This window comes from Lynx canadensis, chromosome E1 (assembly GCF_007474595.2).
Source record: "Lynx canadensis isolate LIC74 chromosome E1, mLynCan4.pri.v2, whole genome shotgun sequence".
NCBI lineage: Eukaryota > Metazoa > Chordata > Mammalia > Carnivora > Felidae > Lynx > Lynx canadensis.
The window spans coordinates 19,882,207-19,901,517 of NC_044316.2; the positions used below are offsets into that span (position 1 = coordinate 19,882,207).

Below are 19,311 nucleotides of genomic sequence, written 5' to 3' on the forward strand. Positions count from 1 at the left end.
ATTGTTTAGTTCTACTTCAGTGCAGTTATCACTCCCGACATGACGTACTTAGTGTTTCCTCTACTAGAGTGGCAGCTTGCTCACCGCTAAAAGCCACATTCTGAGGCACTGGGGGTTAGGGCTTACTAATTTTTCTTTGTGAGTGAAGTTCAGCCCGTAACAAAATCATGCGATCTGCGAATACGGTTTTACTTCTCCCTTTCCAGTCTGGATTCCCTTTTTTCTCCCTAGGATAGTCTCTTGCCACCAGCCCCACTGCTATGAGTTCCGGTCCGAAAACCCCTGGTGTGTTTCAGGCGCTAAGTCTCAAAGACTTGCACGTTTTGCTCCTTCAATGAGATCCGCTCTCCTCCACCTCCCTTGCTCCCATTAACTTTTCAGTTCAGAAAACCTTTCTTGACTCCCCCGTGGCCTCCAAGGCCCTTTTCCTGTGTTCCTCTTCTGTCCGCAGCCCCTTGTATTTCCCCCATCACAGCGCTGACCACACTGCCTCGTTTACTCATCTGTCACCAACCTGCAAGTCACCAGGCAGAGACTGCGACTTCTTTGACTTAGCAGGCAAATGCCCAACCCTTAGTACAGCAAGGATTAATCCGGGCAATGAAACAAAATTAAAAATTGAGCGTTCTCTCATTATTCTTTATTTGTAGTCTGCCCTTAATTACGCTGGCAATCTTCCCAGGTTTTTTTGTTTGTTTGTTTTTTTCCTTCAATTCGCGAGTGTATCGGTGCACCTCGGCCGCCAGCTCCCTCACAAAGGAAACCGGAGGAATCAGCCAACGCAAGCAAACAGGGCCGGGACACCTTAAACGGACAAGATGGCGGCCGCCCGTCAGCCGCCACGAGTCTCCACCCACTCAGGGAGGAGGTCTGCGTCATGTGACCCTTCCCTGCCTGGCTCCGCCTCCGGCCGCAGTGCCTGACGGGAGCAGAGCGGCGAACGAGGGCGTCGGCCATTTTGTGTCTGTTTCCTGTGGGACGCGGTGGTGGCCGTTGGGTCGGAAGAGTGAGCGATTTTTGCCTCGTTTTTCCTGTTAGTTTTCCCCCCCTTTCACTTTGTCGGTAGAGCGCAGTTATGGGTCGCAAGAAGAAGAAGCAGCTGAAGCCGTGGTGCTGGTATCCTTTGTGGGTTTGAAGTCGAGGCCGAGCGGGGGCGCCGGTTGGTGGTGACTGGGACTGGGAGGCCTTGCTTTGGCCTGTGGCTGAGAGTGTCTGGGATGTAGGCCTCGAGGTGGGTGGCTTGGTGGCTGGAGCCGGATCTGGGAAGGTTTCGTGGGAACTGAATTCCCTAGGGCGAGAGGCTCTGGCAGTTGTGGATCGTGGGACTCCGTGACTCAGGAGGTTCTTGCTTCGGTGCGAGCGTTGACCTAACCACTGGGAGGCGGCTTGGACCCCTCCACCAAGGACAGTGTCCCCTAAGGATATTCTGCCACATTCTGTTGTTTTGGTGACGATTCAACAAAGGGACTTTCTTCGAGTATAATACGCTGATTGACTCTGGAGGATTAGGGGAGAGCTTCCGGAGTGTGTCACCCACTTTTTCCGTTTAATTGGGGAATCGGTGGTTTAGGGAAGGCTTGTGTTAGTCAACCATGGTTTCTTTCTTTCTTTTTTTTTTTTTTTGGCCGGGGGTGGAGTGGGGTGGGGGAGAACTAGCTTCCGCGTCTCACCCGCTGGCGCCTTAATCTTCAAGAAGCGTAAAGGGTGGAGTTTCTTGTGTCTATCACCCAGCTTCGTAAGACTGAAAAAAAAATGCTTTTTATTTTTTAGTAAAACGTGGCGTCTTTTTAATACTTTTTTCGGGAAGGGCTAATACCGTTTACGTTAAAATTGATTTACTTCTGTCTCGTACCTAAAAACGGTTACGGAACTGCATTTGTTTATATAATGGTTGAAAAACGGTCACGAATTTCTTTAATGAGCTTTTAGGAAAGTCTGCCCAGTGAGAGAAAATTTCTCAGTTTTATTAATGTAACTTATCTGTGAGTTTAGATACATGCCATGGCAACATATTCGTAAGAAGTTGCAAACAACTTTGTGGATTATTCATACGAAATTGTGTCATTCTTACTGTGAGTTTATTCTTGGATCTAAATAAAATAAATATTCCTAAATTCCATATGTTAGGTAGATTTTTAACATTTTGATTATTTTGTTTTCTAGTTAATGAGTTCTGTTTTGAAATCCATTCTTGACATAAACTTGGGGATTTTTTGACATTGAACTGTCCAGTCCACAGCGTGCATTTGTAAATTTTGAATATTGAACAGAAGTTATTTTACCCAATCTTTGTAAAATACGGGGATTTTACAGTAATCTTGCTGATTACTGAGATGTGTTCGTTTAGAGATGGTGAGAGATTATGGGCATAAAGTACCTTCTTGGTTTTAACTGCTCTCATGTTTTAATGTTCCTCTTCCTAGTCTCGTAATATGACAGGTTTTTTTAATAGGTAGTGTCATTTTGTGCTATTTTTGTACCTTAACAATATTGATCAGGTATTGTAATAGAGATTTTGATGATGAGAAGATCCTTATACAGCACCAAAAAGCAAAACATTTTAAATGCCATATATGTCATAAGAAATTGTACACAGGACCTGGCTTAGCTATTCATTGCATGCAGGTAAGGATTTTTTTTCTGTCTTTAACTTTTAACCCCTTGTGTGGAAACAACATGAAAAGAAATTATTTTAACAGTTGTAGGGTTTTGTTTATTGTGAAAGATTAGATATGGTCAGTCAGCTTAAAAAAAAAAACTGTTTTTTGGCCATTAAGTTAAATAATTGATTTTTTTTTTATGTTTGAAGAAAACTTATGTTCATAGTGTTTATCTTTAAGTTATTAATAATATTTTTTATTTTAGACTGGGAACAAGTTGAGGTCCCAGAGTATCTCCTCAGTGACTTGAGTTAGAGAACAAAGATCAGTGATTTAAATTTTGTGGTCTGACCAGTTCTAATCCCATGAGAATAATACATAATTAGCTACCATTACTCTCTGCCATTGAAGGATTTGTTACAATTTCTTGCCTGAGGATAGGCTTACTTCAGTTATTATTCCTTGGACCTCTTTTGGAAAGGTAATGTGTTTCATTTAATGATGTCTGGGTTTCTTGAGCTTTTCACTACTTAGGTAGGGAGAGCTTTGCAATTTATGTTTTTAAGGATCTAGTAAGTGCCTTTATGTCTTGTTCAACATTATTTCTTCTACTTTGGCCAGTCCTGGTGCTACCTGAATTTTTGCCTAATTGGACCCTAGAGAGAGATGAGATGAGCAAATCCCTATTTATTGGAAACTACTGTTGGTAGGAGGCGGGGAGGTAAATTAAAATAAGATGTTGTTTCCCCTAGTTAAAAAATAAGTTTATTTAAAAAAACAAGTTTATATAGATCCTCTTCAGTTATGTCACTGTAATAATAACTTAATACCCATTCAGAAATATTTTAGGGCCTGCTATGTGCTCGACCCATAACTTTCCACTGTGGCAATCACTAGTTACATGTGACTACTTAAAAGAAAATTTAAAAATTAAAAATTTAATTTCTCCACATTGTAACCACATTTCCAATGCTCAGTCACATGTGGCTGGTGGATGACTTGTATTGGATAGTACTGATACAGAAAGAATATTACAATTTATCACAAAAAATTTCTGTGAAACAGCATTGTGTTAAGACAAGTGTTTTAGGCACTAGGTGTACAGCAGTGAAGGAAACAGTCACCATCATGGAGTTTAGATTTATATTGTGGAAGAAAACACTGCAGTATTTAGTTTGCCTTTTCACGATAAGTGATAGAGAAAGCTAAAACTAGGTAAGAGGCATAGGTAGGGCCACAAGATAGGAAAGACCTGAATGAGAAGCTGACATCTGAACAGATCTGAACGGAAATGAGAGAGAGCTTCCAGAGAACAGCAAATGAAAGACCCTGACATACAGGAGCATTCTTCTATATTGAAAAAGAAAGGGGAGCAATGTGCTTTATGTAGAAGGGTTTACTTATTATAGGCCATTTTATTTCATTCTGAATGAAATGCAAGGTTGAATAGAGAGAGGTGTAGCATATTCTGGTACCTTTTCTTTTTCTTTTTTTTTTTTGAAATAAGGATTCTCCTGGCTATAGAGTTGCAAATAGACAGACTGCAGAATGCAGTGAGAACACTTAGGATGACTGGAGTATTCCAGGCAAGAGGTGATGGTGACAGAGACCAGAATTTGCTGATAGATTTAGATGCAGAGTATAAGAAAGTGAGGAGTTGCAGATTGATCTGAAGGTTTTTGGCCTGAGGACTGTGAGAAATGAGTTATCGTATACTAAAATGTTGAAAGCTGCAGGAAGACTAGGCTTAGAGATGAGGATGTCACGATTGTGTTGTGTTGTTAATTTTGAGACAGGTCTGTTGACTATCCAGTTGGAAATGTCATATAAACAATTGTATCTGTAAGCCTGGACTTCAGAGAGGTTGGAGCTGGAGGTAGAAATTTGGAAGGATGCTGTGGTGAGCATAGCTATTTTAATCCATGATACTAGATGTCGTTTCCTATTAGAGAGTAGAATATAGATCTAGAATAGGTGCAGGGACTCCAGCTTGGGCCACTCACAGCACTTAACGGTTAGAAGATTAAAAGAAACCATTCAAGGACATTGAAAAGGTAGGAAATCCAAGAGAGTAGTGCCCTGGAAACCAAATGAGATGATTAAAGGAGTTACTTAACAGTGAAATGCTGGTGGTAGGTCTAGGAAGATGAGGACAGAGATTGGATTTAATCAAAGTGGAGGTCATTGGTCACTTGCCAAGAGTGATTTCCTAGAGTGATGAGGATGAAAGCCTAATTGGAGTACTCTCAAGAGAAAATGAGAAAGTAGAGGCACTGTTTCAAGAAGTTGTACTATAGAGAAGAACAGAGAAATGGAATGGAACTGGAAGGAGATCAGTTGAGAAACTATTTTAGTGACATTGTTGATTGACCAAGTGCTTTTTTTTTTTATGGTTTTAGTGTAATTTCACAGCAACCTGTGAAATGGGCCTGGCAGTTAAATCAGACACATCCTCCAATTTTATAGATGATAAACTTAGGACGTTAGTAATTTAGATGGTTCACATCAGTGCTTGCTCCACCTATCTTTTCAACCAAGATCATCATTATTTCTACTAGGCAAGGTTGTAAGAAGTCTAATTCTGGCTAGGATATTGTGAGGTAGTTAAGTAAATCATGTTATTTTTCTTCTCTTTCCAATAGCTTTTGATTAGTATATTCTTGCCCTTATCATTTAGAAATATAACAGAATAGTTAATGTGTATGAATACAATTTTATTACTTTGAGGAACATAGGAGTTCCTTCATCAGCATTTGTCAAGCACAGTAACATGCCAAAAAACCGGTGTGATTAAGTCCCTTGTTGAGAAGCTTTGTTCATGGATCTTTTAATCACAGTAAGGAACAATGGTTAAAGATCAATCAAAAATTAAGATAATTCTGAATTTGATTTGCATGTCTCTGTTTAAAGTCTTTGAGATATATGTCTTAAGAAGAAAACACTTAGTTTTCTTTACTTTTCTGTTCTTGCATGAAAATGTTTTGGGAGGAAAGAGAAATTGAGTATGAGACAAATATGTCCCCCAAAGCAGTGGTTCTCAAGCTTGGGCATGCCTCAGGATCACCTGCAGGGCATGTTAAAACAAATTGCTAGTCTTAACCAAGAGTTTCTGGTGGAGGGGGTGGGAGGCCTCTGAGAATTTGCATTTGTAATGAGCTTTCAGGTGATGCTGATAGTCTAGGCAAAATACTTTGACATTTTTTTAGCCTAAGTTAAGGCAAGTTGCTGAAGAAACCAAGACTGACAGGAATTTTACCATATTGGCAGAAGTTACCCATGTTTGAGGGTTAGAAACATTTGATCTAGCAAAAACCATTAGTAAAAAAAATCGTAGGTTTCCAGTGTTTTATAATAAAATCTCTTTCTCTTTGTAATCTGTCAAATTTAGTGTAATGACAGGATCACTGCTGTGGCAGTGTTAAGTGCCTCAGGTAACGCATTAGTTCTGGATATGCTAATTATAAGTGCCACTTTTGCAATTTGTAACTACCAGCTTGTCTCAAGATCAATCTTGGAAATTTTATGTTAATTCTTCATATAGTAAGAACTTTCATAAACTGTGCTTAAGTCAGACTTGAACCTTCTCTCATTTGAGTGGGACTGCTGGTTCATTGCTGATAATTCAAACAAGCCAGATTACATGGTAAACAATGTTTATTGAGTCCTTACTATGTGTTAGACATCCTGCCAAATGCTTTCTGTATTCACTATGTTTTATTTAACATATATAATTTAATACCTGTAACGTAACAGGTATTAAATAGTTTTATATATTTACTTACATAATTATATAAATTGTATGATTTAATGCATTTATTCCTAAAAATGATGCTAGATGTTAGGTAGTGTATATAGGTTGGATAATCTTAAATCAGAGGATTTGCGTAGTCTCACATACCTAGTAAGTAAGCAACAAAACTGGGGATTGAATCCAGATAGTCTCACCACAGAACAAGTTATTCTTAATGATTATACTAAGTGTTCTCTGAGTAATTTCAGATTGCTCTTAAAGGACTTTATGAGACACTTTATCTAATGGAAGTTTGTTTTAATGTTAGGTGCATAAAGAGACAATAGATGCTGTACCAAATGCAATACCTGGGAGAACAGACATAGAATTGGAAATATATGGTATGGAAGGTATTCCAGAAAAAGACATGGATGAAAGAAGACGACTTCTTGAACAGAAAACGCAGGGTAAACCTTAAGATGTGTGCTTTTTCTTAACACAGCTTCACTAATGAGAGTATTACTACTACTTTGAGGTATAAATTTAATAGTGGATGTTATTCAAAATTCCAATTTTGAGGGTTTTTTTTAATACTTATTTGAGAGAGCAAGCATGTGCGTGAGTGGGGGAGTGGCAGAGAGAACTCAATAACTGAGATGATGGTCTGAGTTGAAATCAAGAGATGCTTAACTGACTTAGCCACCAACACTATTTTTTTCAAGTTTATTTTGAGAACAATGGAGACAACACAAGTGGGGTCGGGGAAGAGAGGGAATCCTTAGCAGGTTGCATGCTGTCAGCACAGAGCCCCATGTGTGGCTCGAATCCATGAAACTGAGATCATGTTCTGAGCCAAAATCAAGATTCAGACGTTCAGCCGACTAAGCACCCCAAGCATCCTGAGTTTTATTGTTTCTTATGTCTTAATGTTTGAAGTTGTATATTTGATTTGTATATATGTAATATCACATGGATTATTCCAAACACTTTATTATAATATAGTTTTGTTCATAACTGCATTCTAAGTGGAATTAGCAAGTGTTGAGGTTTCTGAAAATGAAGGTAGCTTGTTTTGATTTGATTATATAACCACTAATAGTAAATTTTTTGGTAATGCTGTTACTTGACTTGGAATTTACAATCACTTATTATCCAGATGGTAGAAGTTATCAATTATGAAAAAAAAATTTTTTTAAAGTAAGCTCTACACCCAACGTAAAGCTTGAACTCGTAGCCCTGAGATCAAGAGTTAAATGCTCTATTGACTGAGCAAGCCAAGTGCCCTGAAAGTTTTTGTTTTCGAAAGCATTGTAGAAAGGTCAGACCTCTTTGTCATAGTTTACCTTTTGAGATGGAATAGAAAGCTGTTTTGTTTTTGTTTTTCAAAAAAAAAATGAGGAAAATTATTTAAAGTTTACTTCTTTTGAGAAAGAGAGCACAAGCCGGGGAGGGGTATGGGAGGAGGGACAAGAGAGAATTTCAAGCAGGCTCTGCACCATGAGCATGGAGCTCATTGTGGGGCTCGATCTCCCGAACTCCAAGATTATGACCTGAGCTGAAGTTGTATGCTTAACTAAGCCACCCAGGTGCCCCGTAGGAAAATTATTTTTTACCTGTCAGAATAGGGAAAGGATGTTAACCTTCTTGCTTAATAGAGATTGAAAACACATTTGAAGAGTAAAAAGAATAATATTGACTGAATTTCTTTGCAAGAAAAATCTCATGAGCTAATTACAGTGAAATAACTTTTTTTGATGTTGAATGTCTTAAGCTTGCTTAGTTTTTTTTTTTTTTTTTTTTTTTTTTACTTCTTGGGAAAAATTAATTAAAACTTTTGTTAGCAGAGAGTCAAAAAAAGAAGCAACAAGATGATTCTGATGAATATGATGATGATGACTCTGCAGCTTCAACTTCATTTCAGCCACAGCCTGTTCAACCTCAGCAAGGTTATATCCCCCCAATGGCACAGCCAGGACTGCCACCAGTCCCGGGAGCACCAGGAATGCCTCCAGGTATCACATAAGGGTTACGATTTAACATTCTTAGGACTTTGTTGATATGGTATAGAAGTATTAAAATTTTTCTCTTAACCCTTTAATATTTGTGACTTTTTTGTTGGTGAAATTTTTATTTATAGGCATACCTCCATTAATGCCGGGTGTTCCTCCTCTGATGCCAGGAATGCCACCAGTTATGCCAGGCATGCCACCTGGGTAAGAAAACTTTTAATTGACTTGTGGGCTTGTGCCTAGTAATAATCTTTTCAACTTGGGTGTTACATGAATTGTAAAATGTTACTTTGCCTTTTTTCTTTTTTTTTTTTTTTCTTAAAGGTATGGGCTCCCTAAACTTAAACTTGTCTAAAAAGGGGTCTACCAATAAACTTAAGGAATATAAATTTGCCTCTGAAGAGAATAGATTTTTGGGTTTTAGGATGTGTGTAGGCAGCCATCTACTTCAATTGCCTCTGATGTAATTAAAGTAGTTGGTTGTAGATTTGTGTTTCTGAGATTCAGAACTATCCATGACACTTTGTAGTTGTGACAAGAAGCAAACTCTGTAAATGATTTATTTGTCAAATCATCAAGAACTAAAATGAATATGAGGTGCTCGTGCCTATCACTTTTACTTAAAAAATTGTTGGATGTGAGAGGTATACAATACACTTTCCCACTGTATTTTGAAAATCACAGTTAGATTTTGATTTTGTCATACATTTTCACAGATTGCATCATCAGAGAAAATACACCCAGTCATTTTGCGGTGAAAACATGTAAGCATCTCATTCATAATGTAATTCAGGAGGTATAATCATAATGTCATTTTTTTTGTGTGTTTAATGGTATCTATTCAGTTGACTTCAGAAATTTTCTAACCTTCCTCACTAAAACTTCTAGAATGTGCAAGCTGGTTGACACAAGTCTTAATGGAGGGGAAAAAAAAAGACATTTGTGAGGAACTAGTAATAAATAGACCCATATAAATAAAGCATTTTCTAAACGTGCAGCTGTTTTTCGCCAGACTGCTAAAGTAATGGAATTTAGTAAAAAGTGTTGATATTTAAGAAAGAATAGATACTCTTTTGCCAAATTAACATGCGTTATTATAGAAGGTAATTCGGTTTTCTTGTAATGAAATCTATATATAGAAGTTAATTTTCTAATAAAGTCCTCAATTAAGAATTCACAAACTTGTAAATGTTTTAAGTGAATGGACACTGGTATTTGAAGGTGAGCTCTTTTAGGGGAAGGAAAATAAATATGGGTTATGTCTTTAGTCATGGTTTAGTGTTAGGTGGCTGTTAGAAATTAGGCAATTGTGTGAGGTTACTTTTGACTGTCATTAATTTTGGTGGTAGTTTTTTTGTAACCCTCCTCCCAAGAATCTTTACTCCACAGTGTATATTCAATATTTTCTTTTTGAAAGATATAATGACTCTAAGTTAATTTTTCTTTTTTATTTATATTCTGTATGGGTATTTTCCAAATGAGACCAAAGGTGATTATGATTTCCAATTACACATATTTTAGATGAGGCCTCTTGTCTGTATTGAGGGTATAATTGTTCATAGTGACCTTAAATGTATGAAAATGTTTTGTAAGAGAGACTGGTTTTTCCCCCTTACTTTACTGATAAACCCAAGAGGTTTGATGGTTTTTAGAAGACTTACTTTGATAGAATTGTTCTAGTGTTGTGTGTTCTTTCAGCTTGATTTTCAATATTAGGGGTCAAATTCAAGTCTTTTATCTATTGTTTCAGGCTTTAGCCAAAATGTTTTCTAATAGTTTATACTGTTGATTAACTTGGTTTGTTTCTTGAAATTTGCTTTCTAATAGAATGATGCCAATGGGTGGAATGATGCCACCTGGACCAGGAATACCACCTCTGATGCCTGGTATGCCACCAGGTATGAAACATTAGACAATAACCTTTTTACTAGGACTGGCATGCTTTATTCTTAGGTATTGTGGACAGTAGGTTTGTGGACATTGGTGCAATTTTAATATTAAAATTTAGTTCTTTTTTAAATTGGACAAGTGTTAGAATGGATCCTTTTTTTTTTGAGTTTTGAAATAGTAAACAGGTTTCAAAGCAATCAGAAATGAGTCACAGAACCTATGCACCAAAGCTCATATACCTAAAAGGGGTTTTATTTGTTAGGAATTTTTTAGATAAGTAACGGAGAGTCTTACAAAATAATAGGGAACCGTAACAAACTGTATTACACAATGTAGGCATTTATGGCCTCCCTCAATGAAAAGTGGTAGATTCAGTGGCTGGGGATCTCAAGAACCCATGTGTTTAAAATTTTCTCCTTTGCACTTGAGCTTTTCTCCCTGGGACATGTTGCTCAGTTGTTACAAGATAACTCAGGCAAGAAAGGGTGTCAACAGCAGTGGGCTCTTGTTTTAAGTTTATTTATTTTGAGAGAGAGTGCACGTGTGCACACATAAGCCAGGAAGGGACAGGGAGAGAGGGAGAGAAAAGCCCAAGCAGGCTCTGCACTGTCTGCACAGAGCTTGATGTAGGGCTCCATCACATGCCTGTGAGATGATATGAGCCGAAATCAAGAGTCGAATGCTAAACTGACTGAGCCACCCAGGCACCCCACCTTTTTGTCATTAGGCAGCAAAATAACTCTCCCAGAAGCTCCTTAGCCTCTTACAGTTGACCAGAAACAGGGCTAATGGACCCTTTGGCTGAAACGGAGCCTGTGTTAAGAACTATCTTGACTCTATTCCTATAATGTGGGGAACCAAATTTCATTAGCCAAGTAGGTGTGCCACACAGGCCTTCATGAGGCTTTCTCAGTTGGTTGCCTTTTTTTTGTATGTAATCCTAGCAAGTTTGGTGTGCAGTCCATAGCAGATTAAGAAGCATTCAAGTGATAGTTGACGTAAAAGTAACAGGATAAATGAGGCAGCGGCAAAATGTGCATCATTGCCAGGACAGGCATTAATTTATAGGCAATAGCTCCACATGTGTTCTGAGAGAATTTTAGGCATTTAAAGGAATGTAGAATAATAACCAATGTTCAGTTGATAATGTGAAGTTAGTAAAAGTTTTTAAGTTATGTTTAGGAACTTTGAAGAACGTACTAGTAATGGATTTTTAGGAAAATTTACTTGAACTGCTTTAAAGGAGGAGTGCCTGGCTGGCTCAGTCAGTAGAGCATGTGACTTTTCACCTCAGGGTTGTAATTTTGAGCCCCATGTTGGGTTTAGAGATGACTTAAAAATCTTTTAAAGTGTTTGCAAGAATAAGTTTCCTGAAAAAAAATGTATGGGTATATGACCTATCAAAAGTTTTTACAATAATTTGAATTGAATTTGAGTTTAGAGAACATCCAGCTGTTGGATGATTGTAACAGTTCTCTTACGTGTTTCACAAGGTTTGCTAAATCAGGAAGATTAGTAACTTACTTTCTACTTTTCCTATACAAGGAGTCTCTAGTGTCTTTCACTTTCCAAAATTCTGAAGAGATACAAAGGAATAGAAAGGTTGAGGCAAGATTGTTCCAAGGAACAAATGCCTAAGATATTTGGACTTCATTGAATTGAGCAGTTCATCAGTAACTTTGTAGTGTAGAATTGTTTTTTAACATGGTATATTTTAACAAGAAAGCCTTGGAAAAATACTTTTTCTGAATTAAAAGTTTCAACAGCTCCCTTTCTCCAATATTTCGTCTTTACAGGTATGCCCCCTCCTGTTCCCCGTCCAGGAATTCCTCCAATGACTCAAGCACAGGCTGTTTCAGCGCCAGGCATTCTTAATAGACCACCTGCACCGACAGCAACAGTTCCTGCTCCACAGCCTCCAGTTACTAAGCCTCTTTTCCCCAGTGCTGGACAGGTAAGGTGAAATTTCTGAAAAGGAGTGCACTTGTATTTAAAGGTAAAGTTGTAGTTGTTTATAGAAATCCTTTAAATCGTCATAGGTCAATTTTTTGTTGATAATCATTTTCATACAATTTATTAAATACAAAGAAGTGTCCTACTCTCTTCCATGTTTGCACACATTGATTTCTTCTAGTCAAAAAAGATTGGCTGGAGCCCAATAGTGTAGTATGTTTTTTGTTTTCATAGCTGTGAATTCTGGTCATTCTTAGCTTTAGTTAGAAATGAAAGTTTAATTTCTGGGGACTTAAATACATAATAGTGTTTAGAGGTCCTCCTTCACATCTTGAACTATGAATGGAATGAAATCAAAGGCAAAGGTGAAAATCCTAAGACCTTAGCAAATCATTCGTTGCACTCTTTAATGTAGAACAATGACGAAACACAATGCTGCACTTTTGCAGGAAGGCATCGTTTGACCTAGTTAGACTTCTCTTTCCTACTGACCTTGTCTATGTTCAGAACTCAGAAGCTAAAGATGCTTTTGTTATATATAGTAACTGTATAATGGTGGTTACTTTTGGGCTTTTCCCCCAAGTTGTATTCAAAATTAAGCAGATGTAATCCATTCAGAATTAAGGTCGGGATGTATGTTCTTGTTTTTTTCTTTTCACTTTAACGTTATCCCATAGAGGTTTTCTTTTCTCAGTTTTTTTGTTTGTAGTTGCTAAGTTAAAAGTACTACTTTTTAAGTCCCTTTTAAACACATTAACTACGTTTTTGAGGTGGGTGGGGATTTTGTTTATTGAGAGATGTCAAACTTTTAGCAAAAATCATTCAATTAGATTGAAGTGTCAGTAATGCATCTTTAGTCTCAGTTGAAGGTATCATTTTTGAAATATCACAGTGCAAAACACATCCAGTTTTAGAAAAGAAACTGGTTAATAACTAGGTTTATTGGTGTAGAATTTAAAAAATTTTATGAGGCTCATACTGTCACTTTGTTTATTGTAAATGCATTAACTGCCTGCCTCTTAAAATAAATCTGATTTGATTGCATTATATTTTGCATTTATAAAAATGCAATCTATACTAAAAAAAGTCTACCACATGGCTTATTTTCACCCATTTGTTTGGAGACTTTTCATTGTTTCCTTTCTTTTATGCTACAGATGGGGACACCTGTAACAAGCTCAAGTACAGCTTCATCCAATTCAGAAAGTCTGTCTGCATCTTCTAAAGCTCTGTTTCCTAGCACAGCACAAGTACGCAGGAAGTTGCAGTTTAAAATTGTTAAAATGGCTTTATAAACTTAACCCTTTGGACCCTACTTTAAAACTAAATCTTTTCTGAAAAATATACTATGTTTAATTTTTTTTTTAAGTAAAGTTAATGGTATAAAAATCAATGGTATTTGAAAATTTGAACTCGTACCAGTAGAAAAAAATGTACCCCAAACTCCTATGGTTCTAAAGGGTTAAAAGCATGTAAGCAGTAAATGCATTATAGTGGCCAATGGTTAGCCTGATGCATGATTAAGCTTTTTTGATTTATGCTGTTTAATCTAATGCATCACATACAATGTAAGGAAATTTAGTACTCTGCGTTTGGTTCTAAAAGTTGGCCTACTCTTCCTATTTCAGTTGTTTGGTATTTTGAAAAGTAACCTATTTACTACTGGTAACTTTATGTTTAAAAGTTCCTACTAAACCCTTTTGTCCATGATAATCATCTAGCCGTTGTTAAGTGGGAGGACATTGTATTATCTATATAAAGAAAATTTGTGAAGGACATTTTTTAATATGTCATCACTGATGCAGTTTATGTTATGCTTGGTAATTGAAATTTATCCAAGCATTTGTATTCTGTAATTTCTGAACTTTTTTGTTTTGAACTGCTTGGTAGATTGATTAAACAACTAATTTAGAATAGTAACAATAGAGCATACTATTGTGATACAGTGTGTTTCATCAGCCTGAAATAAATACACAGCTTTGTAAAGCAAATAAACTTTGGTGAGAAGGTAGATAAACTCTTAGAAGTTACATATGCAGTCTTTATTTCTGCTGCTGAGTTTTGGATGTGACTTTGACCCAGCATCTTTAGATATTCTTACATATTATCTTGATTTTTGTGGAATTTTTATCATGTTAACTTTGTTTTAATTTCATTTAAAGTTTGGTCCTTTATCGAATGTTGGTGTCTCACTTTTAGGTTAATTATAGTAGATATACTCACTTTTGGGTTTTGAAGTTTCGTTAATGAAAGATTGTGTTTTACAGGCTCAGGCAGCTGTCCAAGGACCTGTTGGTACAGATTTCAAGCCTTTAAATAGTACCCCTGCAACAACTACAGAACCCCCAAAGCCTACATTCCCTGCTTATACACAGTCTACAGCTTCAACCACTAGTACAACAAATAGCACTGCAGCTAAACCAGCAGCTTCAATAACAAGTAAGCCTGCTACACTTACAACAACCAGTGCAACCAGTAAGTTGATCCATCCAGATGAGGATATATCACTGGTAAGTTTTTCACATACAGGTTTTTACTAGCATAATTTGAATACTGTTGTAGCATCTCATCCTCCTCTTGAGAAGTGTTAATTTGTACACTGATGGTCTTATAATCTGATTTAATGCTTACGCTGTGGTTTTTATCATTCTGATTTCTAAGAACCACAGAATAAATATTGCATGTGTGTGTGTGTTTTGATTTTAGACACACTCCTCCTACTCCCAGACTGTTTCTTAAAGAAGACACTAATTTGGGTTCTTGCTGTCAAAAATCATATTAGTTAACATAAATTTGTAAATTAAACAAGTGTGAGAGGTAGAATCTACAGATCCTTTGAAACTTTACCTACCTTTCTCACTAGACCCTTTCTTGCTGAGGCAGGTGTATATTTCCTGGAAAGTTATTAGCCATTCTTCAAATATGAAAATAGGTGAGGTTTTCTTGAGGCATTGAGATTTTAAGTAGTCAGTCTGGTTTGTGGAGCGAAAGTAATGGTTGACAAGGGTACATTTGTTAAAGGTTACTGTGTAAGATTTTAGATGTTTGCCTTTTATGCTTAATGATTCTCTCTGCATTCAAGTGTTTAACATTGTGTTCATTTTTATTCATAGGAAGAGAGAAGGGCACAGTTACCTAAATACCAACGTAATCTTCCTCGACCAGGACAGGCTCCCATTGGTAATCCACCAGTTGGACCTATTGGAGGTATGATGCCACCACAGCCAGGCATCCCACAGCAACAAGGAATGAGACCCCCAATGCCACCTCATGGTATTTCTTTTTATGTTTATTTAGTGGATTTTCTGAGTATACACATAAATTTATCTTCAAAATACATTGCATTTAAAAGTACAGTGCACAGACCAACTCAATCTATTTTTTGTGTTTTAAATGTGTTTTTTAGGTCAGTATGGTGGTCATCATCAAGGCATGCCAGGTTACCTTCCTGGTGCTATGCCACCGTATGGGCAGGGACCGCCAATGGTACCCCCTTACCAAGGTGGGCCTCCTCGACCTCCGATGGGAATGAGACCTCCTGTAATGTCGCAAGGTGGCCGTTACTGATCTTACTTCATCCAATCTAATAGGTTTGGAGATTAAACCTTTTCTCAACTTGTGCTGTTTATATAGCCAAGCTTCCGTCAATAAGGCTTCATTGTGACTTTAACAAACATTATCTTCCCACATACCAGGAACTATTGGACATTTATTTTACATGGGAAAAATTATTTGGAATAATAAAGCAGGAACTTTTCCTGAAGTTGCAATTTATACTGTATGGCTTCTTTTTCATGTTTCATCTAGGTTTTTAGAAGTGAAGTATAGTAAATTTGGTTCGTTATATTGTGAAGGCGCTGGAATTACATGAACATACCACCTTAATAAAGGCAAGTTCTGTAAGCTTACATTGCTATTTGTAAAGTTATGCCTTCACAGCATTTCAGATGCTGTTGGACTTCATGTCCCCAACCTAGCTTGGTGAGGGCTGTAACTGTTTCCGAGACCTGTACATTGGAAGTCTGAATGTATAACAATATTTAATGTATTTAGAGTTCCTCATGTTGCAGGGTTTAAGAAATCTGACCCACCAAGGTCATGTGACTTTTCTGTACTGTTAAACTTCATTGTAATAAAATGAGAGAAAAACTTATGCCTTTTTATTCATAACCCAGCTGTGGACCACTGCCTGAAAGGTTTGTACAGATGCATGCCACAGTAGATGTCCACAAAATAAAATTCATAGTTACCAATACAGTTTTGATACATCATTGGATTCTGTCTTTGAATTGTAGGTTGTTCCTTAGCTGCATGTTTTAAACTGGACAGTATGTATAGACTTGTATGTTAGTGCTTAAGTTGACAGAAAAACTTAGTTACATATGAGCCATTACATAGTGAGTATGAAATCTTTATATTGTGTCACCTTTCCATGCCCTTGGTGTCACTACATGTTAGATGTCCTAGATATTTAAAACGTAACTTTAGTGTGCCCTCTTTCCTGCTGATGAGGTTTAGAGCCTAGTGCCAGACCCATTCATTTCCTTCTGATTATTTTTGAGACTGCAGTACTGCGTGGACCTCAGAAGCTTTTCAGGTGCAAACTTCTAGAAGCTTAGGTGCATGCAGTAAGAGTTTTTTGTGTTTTTTGTTTTGTTTTGTTTTGTTTTTTACTGTTAATGGATTGGAATCTTTTCTAAATGTAATGCCAAATAATCTAAATGTGCCTCCGTTAGGATGCTTAACAGATGGATATAAAATTTTTTATTATGTTCCTGGAAAATTACATTATTTCTTTGATTAGATGGTTATCTTCTGTTATTTAGCCTAAATGGCTTCCCTATTAACCTTTTCATCTTGGAAATTTGAATGTTACTATGTCCTGTGAAGAACTTTTTTGTAGAGGTGACTGCTATTCATATCTTGTATTGCACGTCTCATACAGTAATACCTCTTGTTGACTTTTTGGCATCCATTTTTAAAAATCTTTTGCAGGGCAGTTTCGTGGTTATTTAAAGTATCAAGTGATCTGTACAAAGCATAATTATTAATATGATGAACTCAAGTTGAGTTTTTCTCAACCTAAAGTTAAGACTTAAAATGGTGATAAGTCTTTATAACCTATATGTGAAGGTATAGATATGACCCGAAATCAGAGTTTTTGTCTTTGAAAAAAAGTTTTAACCTTGTAGGAAGATGTTGAAAACTGTTTTAATCATCATAAGAGTCTGTATTTAAGTGACAACTAGAAGAGATTGATTTAAACAAAACCTACAAATATCTACAAAGCTGAGTGCTAATTTAAGTCACACATTTTGCTCCAGTGAAATGTTTTATAGCTTTTTTCTTATGATACCATTGAGGTTCAAAAATTCATAGCTTGAAAAGGCAACGTCCATGTATCACCGAGAATGCATTTGTTCGTCTGCCAGCAGCGAAGCCCCATACTTTTTCTCTCACCTGCCTACTAAGTAGTTGTGGGATTAATACATATTTCTTAGATTTGGCAGCACGTTTATCATATTGCCAAAGAAGAACCTGTGTTGAAAATTTGTAAGGTAAAAAGGGCATGATTAAATTTAGAATGATTAAATAGGAAATGTTTTCCCAAACCACGTCTCAAGCATTTCATGTACAGGTTTATCAGCAAAATACAAATGGGTTAGTAATGTTTCAAAACTTTTATAAAGTTTTATTTACATTTAATGCAAAGATGATATATTTTATGCCAAGGTTTGTTTCTTTCTGAAGACTGAAGGGAGAAGATACCAGTACTTTTAAATAAGTGGTAGAATTTTAATTAAAAGTTAATCCAAAGTGTTACGCATGGCACTAAAGCACACCGTCTTCCTGTGTCGTGTTAGGTATATATAGCTCAAGTGGTGCCCATTTTGGTATTATTTATAGTGTAATTTGTGCATGCATCAGCATAATTAAGCTTCTAGAAAATACCTTTTACCTAACTGCTTCTGGGGTCCATAGTGTGGTTAAAACATGAGTGTAACAAATCATGTTGAAATAACTCTTAACTTTGACTTACGCTGCTTTTAAGTAATAGGGGGGTTGAGTTGACGTAAACTATCTGCCCTCACAGAAGACAACCTTTAGGACTTGTTACATTCAGGCAGGCATTGTAATTGCCATAATTTAGGAAGTTGTAAGACTAGTGGGACTGCAAACGTTGGCTGTCCCTTACGTCCACTCCTATATCCTCCTTTTTTAAAAAAAACAAAGTGACTTAACGTTTTGTCTGGCACTAGTTTCTATTGTGTGTAGATTTTACCTAACTGTATGACAGAACAAGACCAGCAGGTGAGGATCAACTTTTGAATGGCTGCTGGAATTCTCATTTAATCTGAGTACTTCTATATTTTAGTAATAATCTCAGACATTTTCCATTAGGATTGGGGAAAATACTCTTCGTGTACTCCTGTTCCACTGATTGAGTTATATATTGAGCGTAAACTCAGTTTAATTGAACTTAGTTATTTGGGGGGAGATCCCCAACAAAAATAAGTATGGGTTCAGAGTGGAATTATAGCAGACATAGCTTTTTTAAAAAAAAAAGCTGCTCTTTTTTCCTTTGCTTGCTTGATCATTGGGATTTTTTTTTTAATGCATGTCTTTTAAATTAATTGGGTAATGTTTTTCTAAAATTAAAATTTTCTTCTTCCTATAGCCCTGCCATAGGACAGGCTGAGGCTGAGTCTCAGTGTTGCCCTGTTCAGTCTGAGGCAAGTGGGATTTATTTTATTCCTTATAGGGGCTTTCACAGCTTTATGGCTGTTGGATATTTATGTCCCCAAACTTGCAGCAAGTTTGGTGAAGGCCCCTAAATTTAATTAAACTTAGGATTTTTATACTCTTTTGGCAGAGAAGGCTCTATATTAATATTCACGTTTGACTGTGGTGTTAATAAACATAAATAAAAATATTTGATATATGTAATTTACTTTGTGTTAACAGCCTCAGTAAAGCTGGTATAGCTATATCGAACTTCAGTAAATTAACAAAATTTGACGGTTTTGATTTGGAGGCATGAAATGTTTCGTTCAAATTTTCCACTTTCACTTTTAGGAAAAACTTGTCATTTTCTTACCAAACTGTTAAATTTAACCTCATGGATAAG

General features: G+C 36.7%; 1 protein-coding gene across 11 annotated transcripts; it reads left to right on the forward strand.

The window, feature by feature from the left end:
• Positions 1–921: 921 nt before the first annotated feature.
• On the forward strand, positions 922–18,887 carry ZNF207 (zinc finger protein 207). Of its 11 annotated transcripts, none has more exons than XM_030294699.1 (13): positions 938–1,116; positions 2,499–2,625; positions 6,659–6,797; positions 8,172–8,342; positions 8,468–8,543; positions 9,056–9,103; positions 10,167–10,237; positions 12,026–12,183; positions 13,340–13,432; positions 14,450–14,692; positions 15,296–15,455; positions 15,589–15,735; positions 18,862–18,887. In XM_030294699.1, the coding sequence occupies exons 1-13, from the start codon at positions 1,076–1,078 to the stop codon at positions 18,870–18,872; spliced, it is 1,485 nt and encodes a 494-aa protein (XP_030150559.1). In that variant the 5' UTR covers positions 938–1,075; the 3' UTR covers positions 18,873–18,887. The 11 variants fall into 11 exon arrangements, with proteins under 11 accessions (XP_030150564.1, XP_032447112.1, XP_030150559.1 ...); XM_030294697.1 differs by having other exon boundaries at positions 15,589–15,772; positions 18,862–18,879; XM_030294696.1 differs by lacking the exon at positions 18,862–18,887 and adding an exon at positions 15,990–16,439 and having other exon boundaries at positions 15,589–15,772.
• The last annotated feature ends 424 nt before the right edge of the window (positions 18,888–19,311 follow it).

What these genes read in the sequence shown, in the direction of transcription:
- ZNF207 (XM_030294697.1), top strand. Translation starts at nt 1,076, where the DNA reads ATGGGTCGCAAGAAGAAGAAGCAGCTGAAGCCGTGGTGCTG. An exon ending in ATGCCAGGCATGCCACCTGG is followed by an intron (nt 8,544 to 9,055) that starts GTAAGAAAACTT and finishes ACATTTTCACAG; the next exon opens with ATTGCATCATCAGAGAAAAT. An exon ending in ACCCCCAATGCCACCTCATG is followed by an intron (nt 15,456 to 15,588) that starts GTATTTCTTTTT and finishes TGTGTTTTTTAG; the next exon opens with GTCAGTATGGTGGTCATCAT.